Below are 15,439 nucleotides of genomic sequence, written 5' to 3' on the forward strand. Positions count from 1 at the left end.
GCATAAAATAGACAGGGAGAGAGAAAAAAATGGTATAGGAAACAAAGAAGTCAAAGAACTTGTATGTACAACCTAAGGACATGAACTAAGGTACAGGGGCGGGGGGATGTCAGTGCATTGAGGGGTTAGGCAGAGTGGGGATAAAGTGGAAAACATTGGGAAGACTAATAGCATAATCAATAAAATATGCTTTAAAAAATGATTGGAAACACAAAGATTAATCTGAAGTCAATGCACTCCTCCTTTCCCACCCCCATCCCTGAGAAAATCCCGTGTGAGCCAGGGAAGTACCATTCTAGCTAACTGACAAAGTCAAAGCAGAGAAGCAAATTTTGCAGAATTGGAAAATAGTCCAAGTTAAAATAAGCAGACAAACCAGAGATCCTAGGCAGGCCTAAATTAGAAACTGGCTGAGGGGAAAAAAAAAGTGATGAGGTCCCTAATGGATTCCAGTGAGAATTCTTTAAATTCATGGGCCTAATAGACCAGCGATATGAAAGGGGCATTAGGGAGGCATGTGTGCTCACCAAGTGAGGGGGTGGCTCAGCTCCACTCACTAGGAACAGATGTGCGGGTGAGGCCTGGGGCTCACAGGCCAGTGGGGACAGGATGCCTACTTTCCTGTTTGTTATAGTCCTTTTGTCCCCCCTTCCACTGTCTGGACCCTCTGCTTGCCCTGGGAGCCTACACTGATCTCCACCCACCCCTCCCCTCTCCTTGGATAGCGGCTCTTGCTAGGAAGCTGTCATGCATGGCAACTGTGGCTACTGGCTTGGTGTCTGCAGGAGGACAGAGCCACCCCCAACTTGGTTTGGAGGCGGACTTCCCACAGATCGGTCATGGCACAATGCTTTCATCTCATTTGTCTCTGCCTCTGGCTCTAAAATCTTAAAATCCTAATTCAGTGGTTTGTATTTGTGCCATGCATGTAGTCTGGCACTTGAAGATCACATGAAGACTTACATGAATACTTAGAATCAGAGAAGCCCGCAGAGGAGGAGACCTTGGAGATTAGCCACTCCGGCCGTCTCACTTGGCTTTGTTCCTGTGTCTGTCTTGAGCAGCAGTGACCCTACAAGTGGGGAGGGAAGACAGGCAAGAGGACACCAAAGGTATTTTTTAAGACCAAGAGGAAAAACACCACCAGGGGGCTTTTTTTTTTTTTTTTTAATCTAGAAGAGTAAGAAAAGCTCTAGTACTATCATAGTTGGATCTCATTTCATCTACTGTCAACCTCGAGGAGTGGCGAGCCCTCTCTTCGGTCTGCCAAGGTTGTCAGCACCAGATGGGCACACTGGACAAAAGTGCCTGTGGGCTGGTGCCACAGCTTTTGTCCCCAAGGACCAGGGCAGCTGCAGGGGGCACACCAGATCATTCTCCCCCTGCCTCCTAGGCCTGGTGGGGGGAGGGCTGCGGTGGGGGGAGCACGAATGAGAAAGCGTATGTGGAAGTCTTCAAGCCTTGGGAAGTTCACCCAAATGGGTGGGGGTGGGGGGATGGTAGTCTCCAGTCTGCTGTGCTCTCCCCAGCTCTTCCGACTCCTCTCCTGATGCCTTTCCTAAGTGGTGCTTGCCTTGGCCAGCACAGCCCAGCCTTCTCAGTCCCTTCCTTCTGGGGATGACATGTACTGTGTTTATTCTCTTTACTGTAGAGTCATTTCGATGTAGACAAATACAGAAGCTGGGTTTTCAGGGCTCTTCCCAGCCGTGTGGTTCTCTCACTGAGGTGGCAGTGAGTCTGCTCAGCCCACTTTTGAACACTGTACACCCTACCACCCAGGTGCTGACCTGCACTCATAGGGGCTCAGCATCTTGTCCAGGCTCTGGAACCTCATTTTCCACTGATTTAACTATATGCCACTTAGGCGATACGTAATTTTGAAAAAGCTCTTTAACTGTTTGTAACTTTGAAAGTCTTTAACGCAGCCACCAGGTGAACACGGAGCCCCAGCCTCCCCTGTGTGCCGAGGCTCCCCAGGCCTCCTGCTACCTGCTGCTGACTCCCTCCTGCAGTCAAGTCACCACCACGTTGTCTGGGGTCTGGTCTTGGTTTTAGTGGTTTTGGCTGTCAATGAGCATTAAAGAGGTGTTCAAACCTCACCCCAGACATCAATGGCGTCTTAAGTTAACATTTTAGGTATGGGTACATATGTGGGGAAAAAAGCATAACTCTCTACGGAAGAAACAAGTGTGTTCTCTTGTGGGGATTAGCTCAGTGGGGATGTGGATGGAGACGGAAGGGCTGGGGAAGGTTCTGAGTGGTGCCCCGCTGGCGTCCTGGTGCACGTGTGCGTGTGGTTCCCTGCCGGTTTGGTCTCCGCTGGCCACAGCAGGGTGGGAGCTCTTCGGGAGCCAAGGTTCCCACCCAGGCCAGTCGGCCCCTAAAGTTTGGCCTGGCTTATATCATTTGGTCTCCTTTCCTAACTGGTGTACCCCAGCCTGGAAAAACCCTGAGTTAAACACAAGCTCTACACAAGTACATCCTTCAGCACGCACATTTGAAGTCCTAATGATGCCCATTCTCTGGAGCAGGAGGCCCGCCTGTGCCTGAGACTGCCTCATCTATGTCCCCATGTGGCTACTGTTGCAGTGAAGCTGGTGACCCGTGTTCAGAGGCTCCTTCACTCACACCGTTGTTAGACCTAATTTGACCAAGGCCCCCTAGTCTCGTTTCCTGAGCGCTGCCTGTGAGGGGTGGAGCAGGCAGGTGCTGCTGAAAAGGCTCCCGCACCTTCTGCCCCCCTTCCTGCCTCTGGGGCAAGGGGGGCAGTGCTGGGGCACGCAGGAAGTTACCTACATGGGTTAGCAAGCAGGCTTGCTTTGAAGCCCATCTCTGTTAATCACCAGCTGGTTGGCCTTAGACAAACACCGTATTTTGCCGTGTATAATGCACTCCCGTATGCCATGCACACCCATGTTTTTGGCCCAAACTTTAAGGAAAACTTTCTTTTTAACTTTTTAATTCAATTATTTATTTATATTTAGAAACACAACCAGTTATCATATTCCAAGGTATTATTTTACATGTGGATATTATTGCTTTCTAGAATTACACTTTTAATGCATAAGCATAAATGAAAGAATTTAAAACAGTTATATAGGTATGGAATTAGTACTACCCATGTATAATGTGCACCCTTATTTTTCCCTAAAAAATTTGGTCAAAAAAATGTGCATTATGCACGGCAAAATAAGGTAACTCAGTCTCTGTGCCCATTCTGTCTGTGAAACGAGGCAGCCAGGAGATTGGATGCGATGCCTCTGTGGTGCTCGCCCCGAGTCTGGCAGCCAGTGCTCAGTGCGTGGCCGCCACTGTCACTAGCTATCTGGGTCGAATGAGTCACCGCCAGCCTGCATCTCCCCCCTCCCACCTCCTGCGGTCCTTTCAGGGATTTGGGTTCCCTGCTGTTTCCAACTTCCTTTCCCTTCACACAGAAACATATTTGGCTCACCCGTTTTAAAACACGCCCCCCCCACCCAGACCCTGGATGTTTTCTGCTCCATCCTCCATCCCCATCCTCTTCACGCCTGTTCCCCATCCTCATCCCTTCACCGTTCAGCCTCTGCACCGAGACCTCTGCCCTCAGTCCCGTGAACTGGCTCTCACCTGGGTCACCAGTGTCCTCCCACCTGGCGACCACGATGACTGTGGTCTTCAGCTGGCACCCTCCTCACAGCCATGTACTGTCCCCCACTCAGAGGAGGTGCCTGCGCTCCACAGCTCCCTCTCCATCACTCAGCCAGGGGCTGAGTGCCCTGTTCTTCAGGCTGGAGCTAGGCCCCAGGCCCAAGCAGCAAATCAGACCAGGACGCATTACCAGTGAAAGTGTTTAATAGTTAAATTACTTAAATAGACTTCAATTTCCATGGGAAATCATAATCGTATCCATTTTGCAAGAGCAGGAATAAAAAGAGTGCACACCCCTTAGAGGGAATGAAGAGCTAGCACTGCACGTGGTCACCAGTCACTGCTGGGAGGGGGGATGGGCCCCCCACGAGGCCAGTGGGGGGTCAGACGATGGGGGGACACGGGGGGAACGCGGCACACACACAGTACTCAGGTTGGAAGCAAAACGAAGCCCAGCACCACTGGCGGGTGATGGGGGTGGGGGATGGGCAGGGGACTGGAGCACAGTATGTGGAGAAAGCCAGCCCCGGCAAGGGCGAGAGGCCCCTGCAGAACTAAAAGGAGGAACGGCAAAAGCGCAGACAGACTCAGGCTGGCAGTTTTAGGTCCCTAAGCCTTGCTTCCCAGAACTGTGCTCACACCGGGATGGACGGCGTGTGTGGTCGGGGAGGCTGGTGCTAGTGCCCAGTGACAGGCGGTGCAGGCGGGCGTCCGAGTCACGTTCGCCTCCTGGGCCTTGTGTTGGGGGCGGGCGCGGAGCGTTCTGCCCTGAGCAGCAATGAGAAGGTCTGGGCACAGGCCCCAAGGGTTCTGCTTGAACATCTCTCTGATAGCACGTCATTTTCCAAATGCCTCCCTCATTGGGTATAAAAATAGAAGTTTTTTCCTCACTACGTTTAACTGTCCCCTCCTCAAAAAACAAAAACCAGACAAATCAAAATTTCTGCTAGCAGGGCACCACCCTTTCCTCTGGTTTGCAAGTGGAGGGCAAAGCCACCCCCCACCCACCCCCATTCCCTGAACCTGAGGGATCCACATTATGTGCAAAAGTCTCAGGGATCAGCTCCAGAGAGGGCCGCCTAGGCCAACTGAGACAGCCAGGCAGGCTTCCTCCCACCCGCACGCTGGCTGGGCACCAGGCACCACGCGGCTGACCCTGCAGGGAGTGGGGGGTGGGGGGGTAGCCAGACTCCCTGCTGCTGCGGGTTGAGGCTGCTTCCCTTGGTTCCGACTCAGCGCGAGGTGCGAGTGCGGCTTTCTGTTTCCTTCTCATCGTTCCGTGTGTATCTGACTCAGGGGAAGCGGTGTGTGTGTCCGTGTGCACAGAGAGAGGCGGGGTCCTATGTCTATCATCTATCTTCCTACTTAACCTGAACACGCGGTGCCCCGGAAGGACACAGCCACTGCTCTGGCCGGACCTGGGAAAACCCAAAACTGCCGAGTCCGAGGTGAGGGCAGCAGGCTCCTGTAGGAGCCCAGCCCCACAGCAGAAACACACACACACCAGAACGCGCATCGGTGTGCGCGCAGGACAAATGAGCACGCACGCCCCGCGGTGAACAGCCACGTCCTAATATAGAGAATTTACAAAATATAGAATTTGGTATATTAGATCTCCAAGGTTTTCAATAATACAAAATAAAAAATACAAAAAGACAATTTGGGATCCCTCCCCCTCCCCAGCGGCATCCTCAGTTGCTCGTGGGTCTCTTACACACGCACAACTAGCATAGTCTGAGGAAGGGCACAGAAACTTTTGTTTTATTCAATAAATATTTTCCTTTTCTCAGGACCTCCACTCCTTGCTCGAGTCCTCTCTCCTCCCCCTGGCGATCAGCCCTGTCCCTCTCAGCGGGGCGTGGTCTGTGAGTAGGTGTGGGCGGGGCTGCGAGGAAGCCACAGCACTTCCAAAGCCAGCACTCCTGCCCGGGAGCTCCGTCCTCCGGTCTGCAGAGTGGGGTTGACACTTCCTGTGAAGTTTAAAGGCTCTCATAGAAAAGCAGGCCCCTCAGGGGCCCTGGGCTCCCCCCAGCCACAGTCACTCCGCCTCCCCACCCCCTGAGACAGAGGCCTCTCCCTCAGCCCTGCCCTCAAGCGCTGGGTGGCCCCCGTGCTCCTTCCCATCCGTGCAGCAGCAGCACCCGTTAGAAATCTCAAGATTCAGGTCGAGTCTAGCGGAGTCTCCTATAGAGGGAAACGTCTTTGGTCAGCTTGATGCTCGCGGGACGCTGGCACCCCATGGCCTGGGGCTGCTGCCCGCCCACAAGGGCAGAAGCTGCTTCTGGAGTCAAAATGGCAAATCTCATCGGCGTGGCCCCCTGGGCTGGAGCGTGGGCTTCCACCTGCCTGCCTGGCACACGAAGAAGCTGTTTCCATTTCTCTGGAGGCCGGGCTGCCTGGCATCTCTGACTGGCAGCTACTAACTGAGTGAGGGCCCTCCATTGAGGAAGTAGGTCATCATCTCGCCTTTGCCCTTGACCTTGACCACACCCCGGCACTCCAGCTGGTAGGTGTTGGCAGCCAACACCTGGTACATGTCTGTTGTGACCTGAGGAGGCAAAGGAGGAAAGAAGATAGGCCATCAGTGACCTGAGCCGTGAGTCTACCATCAGGCAGCGCTGCCTGGCTGCCTTGGACACAGAAGGGTGGGTGGCACCTTCCTGCCGAGGCTCTCAGGGATGGACAACTGCTTGTCCAGGAACGTGCCTCAGCGATGAGGATGACAGCACCTGCTCCGTGCCAGGCAGTGCGGCGAGCACCTCACACGCGCCATTTCCACGCTACCCAAAGGGTGGCCGTCGCCTGCCCACCGCAAGAGAAGTGCCGAGGCTGCGAATCAGTGCGGAGCTGCTCCCCTAGCAACCTGACCACGCCTGAGACCAGTGTGTCGGCCAAGGTTGCACTCCGGTTTTTCACCACAGAGAGTTGAGAACCACTGCTTACTTCATCTGTAAGCACTGTGACCTCAGGCTGGAAAAACCTAAGTCACTTGCCTGAGGTCACATGGCTAACAAGTGGCAGAGCTCCACAGTGTGTTGCCTGTCTGTCTGTCTGTCTGTCCTTCAGCGTTTGGGACAAAGAGGAGCACTCACAGTGGCTTCAGTGACCACACTACAGTTGTGCAGGGTGAGGGGGGGGAAAGCAGGGGTGATGGAGCGGCAGTGCACACGAATGCCTCGCAAGGCGATCCAAGACCATTTCCGAGTACTGCCAGCCCTGCTCCAGCACCTGCTGCGTGTCCTCTCCAGGCCGGGGGGCCCGGGCAGGAATCCAGGCTGGGCTGCGGGGAGGCTATTAAATGTGTTCCGTCAGCGGTGAGGCCCTGTGGTTGCCGGCAGCAGCCATCACACCTGTCTGGGTGAGGTCAGGCACTCTGCAAGCACATGCCCCTTGTCTGTCCTCACGAACCCCACTCCCCGCCTTGCTGTCCTTTCTCCCCTCAGCACAGGGATGGAGGTGAGAGGCCATCTGGCCAGGCCCCTCAGACAGTGCCCACAAGGCAGCCAGGCAGGGCTGCGCTGGCCCCGGCCATGCTCAGGGCCAAGCCCTTTGTTCAGAGACCCCACAGGAGAGAGAAGTTGGGGGGCATTTGGGTGGTGTCAGGGTGAGCAAAAGGCCATAAAAAAGCACCAATAGCATTTGGGAAAACTGAGGCCAATAGCTAAGTGACCCGTCCACAGCTCACAGGGAATTGGGGGTATGGGGGTGTGCAGGACTAGAGCCCAGTCCAGGGCCTCTCTGCGTCAGACTGGAGCAGGAAGAAACAAGGAGGGCCTGAGAAAAACAAAGGACAGCAGCTGAAGAGTGGTAGGCCTGGGAACTATAAGCACCAGCTCACAGAGAATGCAGGGAGAAGTCTTGGTTCTCTGGCCAGGCCCCGTGGGTGCTGTGGGTCCCATTTGGCAAGACCCTGCCCCCTGTGGTCATCTTTGTATCCCTCTATGTGCCTGGGCTGTGGTATTAGCACTCCTGGCTGGGCACAGGCAGCAGGCCTCTGGCTGTACCTTCTAATTCCTCCTATGGCCAGCATGCAGCTCTCCACAGGGCGGGCGGGGGGGGGGGGGGGGGGGGGGGGCTGTCCGAGGTACTGAAAGCCTGAAACGAATCCTGTTCTCCAAGCTTCCAAGACACTAGTGCTAACTACCCAATCGTCCTGAAATCTGGCTGCAGAAATTCTGCTGGAAACTCGAGGGGTTGCTGCCCCAAAGACCACTGAGCACCAGGCAGAGGCCCCGGTGTGGGGGAGGGGGAGGCGGAAGCGGACGCCCCTGCACTCACCTGGATGCGGTCAGGCACACCGGTGCTGTCCATGCGGCTGGCCACGTTCACTGTGTTGCCCCAGATGTCGTACTGAGGCTTGCGGGCTCCAATCACCCCGGCCACCACTGGGCCAATGTTGAGCCCTGGGGGGACAGAAGTCAGCATGGCCCTCAGGACTCAGACCAACGCTGGCCTTCGCTGGCATTCCTCCCTCCACACACTGCATCACCCAACACCTTTCTCTAATCACCCGTCTCTCAGTGGCATTTAAGTTTCCACCATCAGTTTGGACTCCACACACCGGAACTTGCCCTTCCCTTCCTCACTGCTGTTTTTCCAGGGGCACCACTTTCTCGTCCTTAGAACTGAGCTCCTACCCCACCATCTCTGGCCTCGCCAGGTGACCCTACCCTGAGCCTTCGAGCCAGGGCAAGGGCACCCCTGGGCACCGGCCCTCCGTCCTGCTCCCAGCACTTCTGCCCAGACTCACCGGGGCCACACCGCCTCCGAGCCCACACTGTACCTGTTCTCCATCTGAGTGTCCTCCCTCCTCCTCTCCAGGCGCCGTCCTTCCCTGACACACCTGCCCACCTGGCATTCTCTGGACTTTTTCTGCCGTGTCTCCATGCCCCAGGGCGCTCGTTCCTATTTCAGTAACGCTGGACCTCATTAAACCTCATCACTGCTTAACTGATTCTCATGTGTGAGAGGTAAGACCACAAATAGCAGAAGCTCCCAGATAAGCTCATCAGGCCACTCGCTTACTCAGAAATGCCATCAGTCCTCAAAACTCTTCCCTCCACGATCTTCCTCTGTAGTCCTGCCAGACCACATGTGGCTTTTTACCCCGCCTGCCGCTTCCAGGCTGGACTGTCTAACCCACTGGCCAAAAGCCACGCTCCTCGGTGAAGACGTTCGGAGTCTGGAGGAAGGGCTTTGCCACCCGAGGTTCCCCACTGCCTGCTCGGCTACTCATCTGCCTGCCGCTCAGTCTCCAGCCCTGGTGTGATGAAGGCGCTGGAGGCAGCTTACAAAAACACACATCAGTGTAGGTGGGAAAGATGGGGTGCCGGGAAATTAAGAATGGGGATTTCAGAAAGCCAAGAGTGAATGAAGCTCACAGAGAAACATGGGCTGCGCGTGAGGTGCAGCAGACCCCGAGCCGGCTCTGGTCTGGGCATTCCGGCAGCCCGGGCAGGACGAGAGCCCGGCCGAGGCCACTGGGCGGGCTCCCAGACTGACACAGCAGCCAATGATCACAATACTGATGGGTAGTAATCCAAAATTTTGATCTAATGTGCTGATTTTGAGAATTGAAATACCAGTTTTCTGTGGGTGAATTACTGTTCCTTTTTCAAAAAATGTGAAATCTGAATAATTTATGGCTTGAGACGGACATACTCAGGGAATTGATAATGCATTAACATTTCAAATGGAAGAAAGGTCCGCTCTTTCAGAAAGCACTCTTTACCTCTGCCATCCTCAAGAGGAGGGGGCAGCAGAAGGGAGGGGCCTGGGGACTGGGGGAACAGGGTGCAAGGAGTGAGAAGGACCAGTTACAGCATCGAAAGCGTCGACAACACTGCAGTAACTGTGCATGCACGGTGCCAGGCGGGGACTGGGCATGTGGAGGGGAACACTCTGTAAAGTATGCGATTACCTAGCCACCAGGCCGCACACCTGAAACCAGTACAAAATAACACTGAAAGTAAACTGTAATGGAAAAAAATAAGTAAATAGAGGAGGGCAGCAACACTCAACAAAGTAAAATTTCTACTGCCAAGATTTCTACTCACACTGCCAGCCTGGGCATCCTGGACAAGAACAAAGCGAACTGCAGAAACACCTTGAACTTCACGGAGCAACACATTCAGAGCCACCACCCTGAAACCATCCTGTGCTACCTCAGGGGGAGCAAACATGCGACTCGGTCACTGCTCACGAGTTCTCGCTGTGCTAGTCCTTCAGCTCCTCTGTGGAGCTGCGACTTGTCAGAGTACAAGGTTGGGACAATAAAACAACAAAATTAAATACAGAAAGAGGGAAAATGATCTAGGGTTTGGGTTCAGAGATTCCCTGAGCAAGTAGAATGGGGCCCTGACTGGGAAACAGACCCGGCCCTGCCCCTCCCCCTCCTGCAGTGGCCCTCACCCTGGGGCCCCGCCCTCAGCGTCTGGCGAGCCCCCCTAGGCCCTTCCAACAGGCTGGGGCGTTTGACGAGGAAGCCCAGGGAAGACGCATGGACTCAACTGACTTCCACATCCACACGGTTTCTCCCCCCATGTGTGCAGGTTAGAGAAGCTTTCGCAGCACCTAGGAGATTGTGCTCACACACAGAAACCACGGGGACGCAGCAGTAAACTTCTGCTGAGTCACTTGTTTTTTAAGATGACTCTTTTAAAACATTGAAACAATCATTTCATTGTCAATTTTACGTGATTCCTTCTATGTTTAGTTTTTTAAAAGATCTCACTATATTCATTCTATTTTACTAACGATTTTGTAGAATTACGTGCAACAGTTTTATAAACTTGCAAATGGAATGACTTGTTCGGTGTTTGTTCATTTTATATTTAAAATGGATGAGTGTTTTGCCCTGGTTGGTGGGGCTCAGTTGGCTGGGTCCTGTGCAGGAAAAGGGTTAGGGCTCGGTTCTGGGTCAGGCCGCGTGCAAGAGGCAACCGACTGACGTTTCTCTCTCACATGGATGTTTCTCTCCCTCTTTCTCCCTCCCTTCCCCCTCTCTAAAAATAAAAAATAAAATAATAATAAACTTAAAAGGGATACGTGTTTCATTTTACTCTTCTCATTTTTACTGAATGAACTTGGAACACTTTTAGATCAAGTACTGCCACTTAAGTCAGTGTCACTTGAAATAAGCAGGACTGCCCACCCATGAGGCAGCCCCCAGGAGGCCCTGCGCCCTAGGCACACCGCATCCCTGACGAGGTCTTTCGGGCAGGCATGGCCTGGGTCTAGCCAGGCCTTCCCAACGAGTGGGTGAGGTGGGAACTCAGGAAAAGGGTGTCCTGTGCAAGGGACCCTCACACCGACATGCAGGGGAGGCACCTCCAGGCTCCAGAGGGGTACGCTTTGAGTGCTGGGTGCCCACCCCACCCCCTTGGGCAGGGACGCACTATGGTGTCGGCCTCTGCTTGGCCCCAGGTCACTAATGCAGCATGGGGGTGGGGGGAGCCGCCACAAGCCCTCAGCCCTCCCCAGCGAGCTCACCAATCTTCATCTGGAAGTTGTTGAAGGAGTGCTCGTTGATGTACTTCATTTGGTCCATCAGCTTCATGGCAAAGTCGGCCAGAGCTTTGATGTGGGTCTTGCCCACCTTGTCGTAGGTGGAATCATTAAGGCCGGAAGCGGCCATGTAGGTGCTGCCAATGGTCTTGATCTTTTCCAGCTGCCTAAAGCGATCCTCGCTGATGATCTGAAGAAGGCCACACCCGGTCACCCCCAAATCGGGGACACCGGGGTCTGCAGGGAGTGCGGCAGCGTGGCTCCTCGCGTCTCCCCCGTTTGCACAGTGGGCCCGTCCCCATCACCAGCTTGGTGCAAGGCCCCAGTGCTCCCTGACGGAGCCGGGCCTCGCCCAGCACACTGCTGCAGAGGGGCTGCGTGCCACTGGCCCACCCCACACCAGGAGCCCTGGGGTCAGGGCAGCAGTTGCCTCTGGGTCTCTCGCCCCAACAGGGGCTGGTGGCCACCTCCCCCTTCACTGGCTCACGTCCCCATCCCTCCCAGGAAATCTCATCTTTGTGCAGCTGGACACCCTTCTTCTGTCTCCAGGACCCGCCAGGAGCCTGCCCAGACCCGCTGCAGCCAACTTCAGCCACCCCACTGCCTGGGAGTCCAGGGCTGTTTCCATCACTGCAGGGTCTCACTTCCATCCCCCTTTCCTTCCCATGCCCCAGGCCCAGGCTCCCACTGGGAATGTCCCTCACGCTTACTATGCGGTGGGCTTCCAGGGTCAAGGCTACCCTGCCAGGCACGGTATTCCCAGGGCCTGGCAATGCTAGCTGCTCATCAAGGGTGATATACAAATAAAGAAACAGGCTTGTTTCTGCCTCTGATGATAGGACCTTGCATCTTTGTCCCGCCTCTTCCCTCCACCTGGGGCCCTGTGCAGCCCTGGATGGCAAGAGAGGAATGGTGGGTGATGGGAGTGGTCGGCAAGTCAGCTGGGCAGAGTATCGACGGGCAGCTGGGGTGCGCAGGCTGCAAATTCAAACAGGGTGGACCGAAGCCCCAGCCCTGCCACTTACTGGCAGTGACCTTCGGCAACACACGTCACATCTGTGGGCCTCATTTTCCTCGTCTATGACATGAGGATGGGGGAGAAATGCGTGCAGTATGCCTGCAACAGGTCCTGGGACACTGTGAGCAGGGCTCCTAACGTCGCCATTCACAGCTGGTGACAGTGGCGGGGGCATCGGGCCTCTTCCCATCCCTCCCACTTCAGGGACCCACCGGCCCCTCAGCCCACACCACACCTCGTCAAAGTCGGCGATGATCTCGTTGAGAAGCCGCAGGCACTCGACACCCTCGTTGTTGGCCTCCAGCTCCACGTAGAACTCGGAGAAGTTGGCGATGGAGGCGAACATGACAGCCACGCACTCGCACGATTGGTAGTAGAGCTCGTCGTTGCGCCGCTCGCGGGCCAGGAAGTGTGCGGCCACGTCCTTGGGCAGGATGTTGTGCAGCAGCCGCCGGTTGTAGGCCTGCAGCTCCTCCATCTCCTCCTTCTCCTCCGTGGCCTGGGGCAGAGGGCCCGGTCAGAGGGAGGGGGCAGGAGACGCGCTCTCAGGAAGAGAGAGTGGACCTGCCCAAACACCAGTGTGCGCCTGGGATGTTGACACACACCCGGCTTCCCAGCCTCTCTGCTGCCTCATGTCCATCTTTTCTATAAAGAACAGCTACTGCTTTGATCATCAGAGAAGAGAGATCTGTAAGTGACTCTCCTCACCTGCCTCTTGGCAAGTGACAGGTATGAGAGGGTTGGGCCTAAGGCAGGGACCCCCGAGTGGGAGCAGGGCCCAGAGGAGAGGCCGAAATGGCCTGTCTGCTCCAGACTCGAAGGAGGCAGCCGGTGAGAGGGAAGGCCCCCAGCCACGCCCAGACCGGCCCCACAGCTGCCCCAGTGCCCCTCCACTCCCGTTTTCCCTCGGCAGCAGGATATGCACTCAGGAAAGCAGTTTGCTAAGGATCACTGTAACGGAACGACCCCAGGGCTGACCCCCCTGGTCCCGAGAGCAGACTGGACCAGGGGCTGGTGCGGCCAGGCAGGGCAGGGACACACCTTTAACTCTGGTTTTCCCCCAGTGTGGGTCCTGGAGCTGGGCAGTTGGGGTTTGTCGTCACCCTCCAGGTTAAAGGGGCCGTGCAGAGCCGTCAGATCAAGAGGCCCACAGGGACCCACAGGTTGTACACCGGGAGGTGCACGCAAGGAGTTGCTGCTCAGAGCATCCCCGGGACTGAGGGGCACAGAGTGGAGTCTGCCAGCCTCCTCCCCCTTGATGGCAAACAAAATGTCCCCTTTAACTGGGAGTGACCATGTTGGTCAGGCAGGCTGGGAAAAGATCACTAGCCAGGGCTGCTTGAAAGATCTAGCCAGAGTGCTTGGGCCTTCTGTAACTAAGTGTGGAGGCCTTTCTATTCAACTGGAGCTGGGACCCCCCAGAAGGGCCAGGCCTAATTCTCAGGGCTCTGACCCCCTGGAGGGCTGTGGTGGTCTGTGGGGAAGGAACAGGCACACCCACCCAAGGCCACAGGACCTGGGTCCAGCAAGGAAGGCGGAAAGCTCAGGGACCCCAAGGCTTGGTGGCCGAGCCTTGGCCCTGAGGTGAGAGCACCACGGCCCTCCACTCCTGGAGCTGAGATACATGGCCACAAGGATGGGGCTCATGCCTGAGGAAGAAGCTCCTGGACTCTCAAGGGCCAGGGGGACCCAGTGGGCATGTGCTGTCCCCCTGCCCTGGCCCTCCAGCCCAGGTGACCTTCGTTCCTGTGAAGTGGGGCACTTTAACCACGTCCCTCCCCATAAATCAGAGCCACCTGCTCTTAGCTCTGGGACCGGTGGGACTGGTGTGCTGGGGGAGGCGGCTGGCGTTGGAGGCCCGGGGCTCTCACAGGCTGTCCCAGGGCTGGTCAGCCTGCCTCTGGCAACGCTCCAGGCTGACCACCGTCTGGCTCCTCCTGCCTGCTGGGACCCCGTGCCTGGCGCCTCAGGGGCACCCCAGCCCAGCAGGTGTACGACACACGCCCTTCCCACAGAGCACCTGCCCCGAGTGTCAGGCAGGGTGGCAGTGTAGTCTGGGGGCAGGGACGCCGGGAAAGGGACTACTGATGGAACAGAGGCAACAGGTGCTTCCGCCAGTGGGGGATGCAGCCCCAAGGCACATGGGGCAGCCGCCAACGCGGCCAGATGCTTTCAGAGCCAGACTCTGTCCAGGCAGGAGGGCTCAGAGGTGCACAACTCCTTGCTGGTCCCGATAAAGTCAGCGCTGGGGGAGGGCACAAGAGTGGGCCCTCCCGAGGACCGAGGCCAGTGCTTCTGCCAGGAGGGGCCTGCGGAGACGTGAGTCCTTATGCAGCGGTGTCAGGGGAGCTAAGGGCCCGGGCCTCCCACGTCCCTGTCAGCACCTGCCCACCCACCATGACCTCGGGCCCAACAGCAAAATGGGCTGTGGAGCGGGCCCAGGGCGGGCCGACTGACTGCCGCCCCTCACCCCAAAGGCCTGCATGCAGGTGTTTGCTTATTTGTGTGATGTTGCCCCCACCCCTCAACGCCCCAGAGCAGGATGAGAAATGGAGAGACCTGGAGGCATCAGGAGCCTGTGGGCAGTGTTGGGGAAGAGAGGCTGACACACCTGTCAGGTAGAGGCACGCTCACCCACACGCTCATACACTGGTGCACCGGCCTTCCTAACTGTTCTCAAAGTGGGAGGGGGGGTCCAGCCGCTTCCTTTCCAACCTTCCTTTCCTTCCCTCCCTTGTGCCTGAGGATGCAAAGTGATCAGAGGAAGGGAGCCGCCGGCAGGTTGCCCACCACATGGAGCAGGGTGCTGAAGAGGGGAGAGGGCAGGGGGGCAGAGAGTGGGGCTGGAGTTGGTGGGAGGTTGGTTCCTCGGAGCAAAGGCGTCATTGTATGAGGGATGATGGGAGCCTGGTTTCTCACTGCCAGAGAGGGCATTCGCAAGCGCGGAGGGTGAAGGCTAGGAAGCAGCCTGAGGTGTTGCACTGGCCAGAGGCACTGCTGTAAACTCATGGTTCTGAATATCAGCAGAGAGATACTGGAGTAGTATCCATGTGTCCCCGTGTGTTTATTTGTAAGTGCATACACACACTTTGTCCATAGAGAGGACCTAAAACAGTGAACACGAGAGCGCCCCGACCTTGGTTTCTAAATACTGTTCTCCAGTAAAACAAAAACAAAAACAAAAAAAAAAAAAGAGAGAGAGAAAGAAAATGGGGCTCTTTGCAGAAATCGCTGACTCCCGGACTGGAGCAGGGAGAGCACAGAGAGCCCTGGACACCGGAAGCTGAC

At 56.0% G+C, this 15,439-nt stretch overlaps 1 protein-coding gene across 1 annotated transcript in view; it reads right to left on the minus strand.

Moving 5' to 3' along the window:
* Window positions 1–3,813: 3,813 nt before the first annotated feature.
* The window catches only part of ADCY5 (adenylate cyclase 5), a 147,413-nt gene continuing 135,787 nt past the window's right edge, over window positions 3,814–15,439 (minus strand). The window contains exons 18-21 of the mRNA XM_028504568.2: window positions 12,387–12,650; window positions 11,119–11,323; window positions 7,906–8,030; window positions 3,814–6,175 (exon numbers count right to left, since the gene is read on the minus strand). Coding sequence (XP_028360369.1) covers window positions 6,047–6,175; window positions 7,906–8,030; window positions 11,119–11,323; window positions 12,387–12,650 — 723 coding nt within the window. The 3' untranslated portion in view covers window positions 3,814–6,046. The remainder of the gene's footprint in view (window positions 6,176–7,905; window positions 8,031–11,118; window positions 11,324–12,386; window positions 12,651–15,439) is intronic.

This window comes from Phyllostomus discolor, chromosome 2 (assembly GCF_004126475.2).
Source record: "Phyllostomus discolor isolate MPI-MPIP mPhyDis1 chromosome 2, mPhyDis1.pri.v3, whole genome shotgun sequence".
Lineage (NCBI taxonomy): Eukaryota > Metazoa > Chordata > Mammalia > Chiroptera > Phyllostomidae > Phyllostomus > Phyllostomus discolor.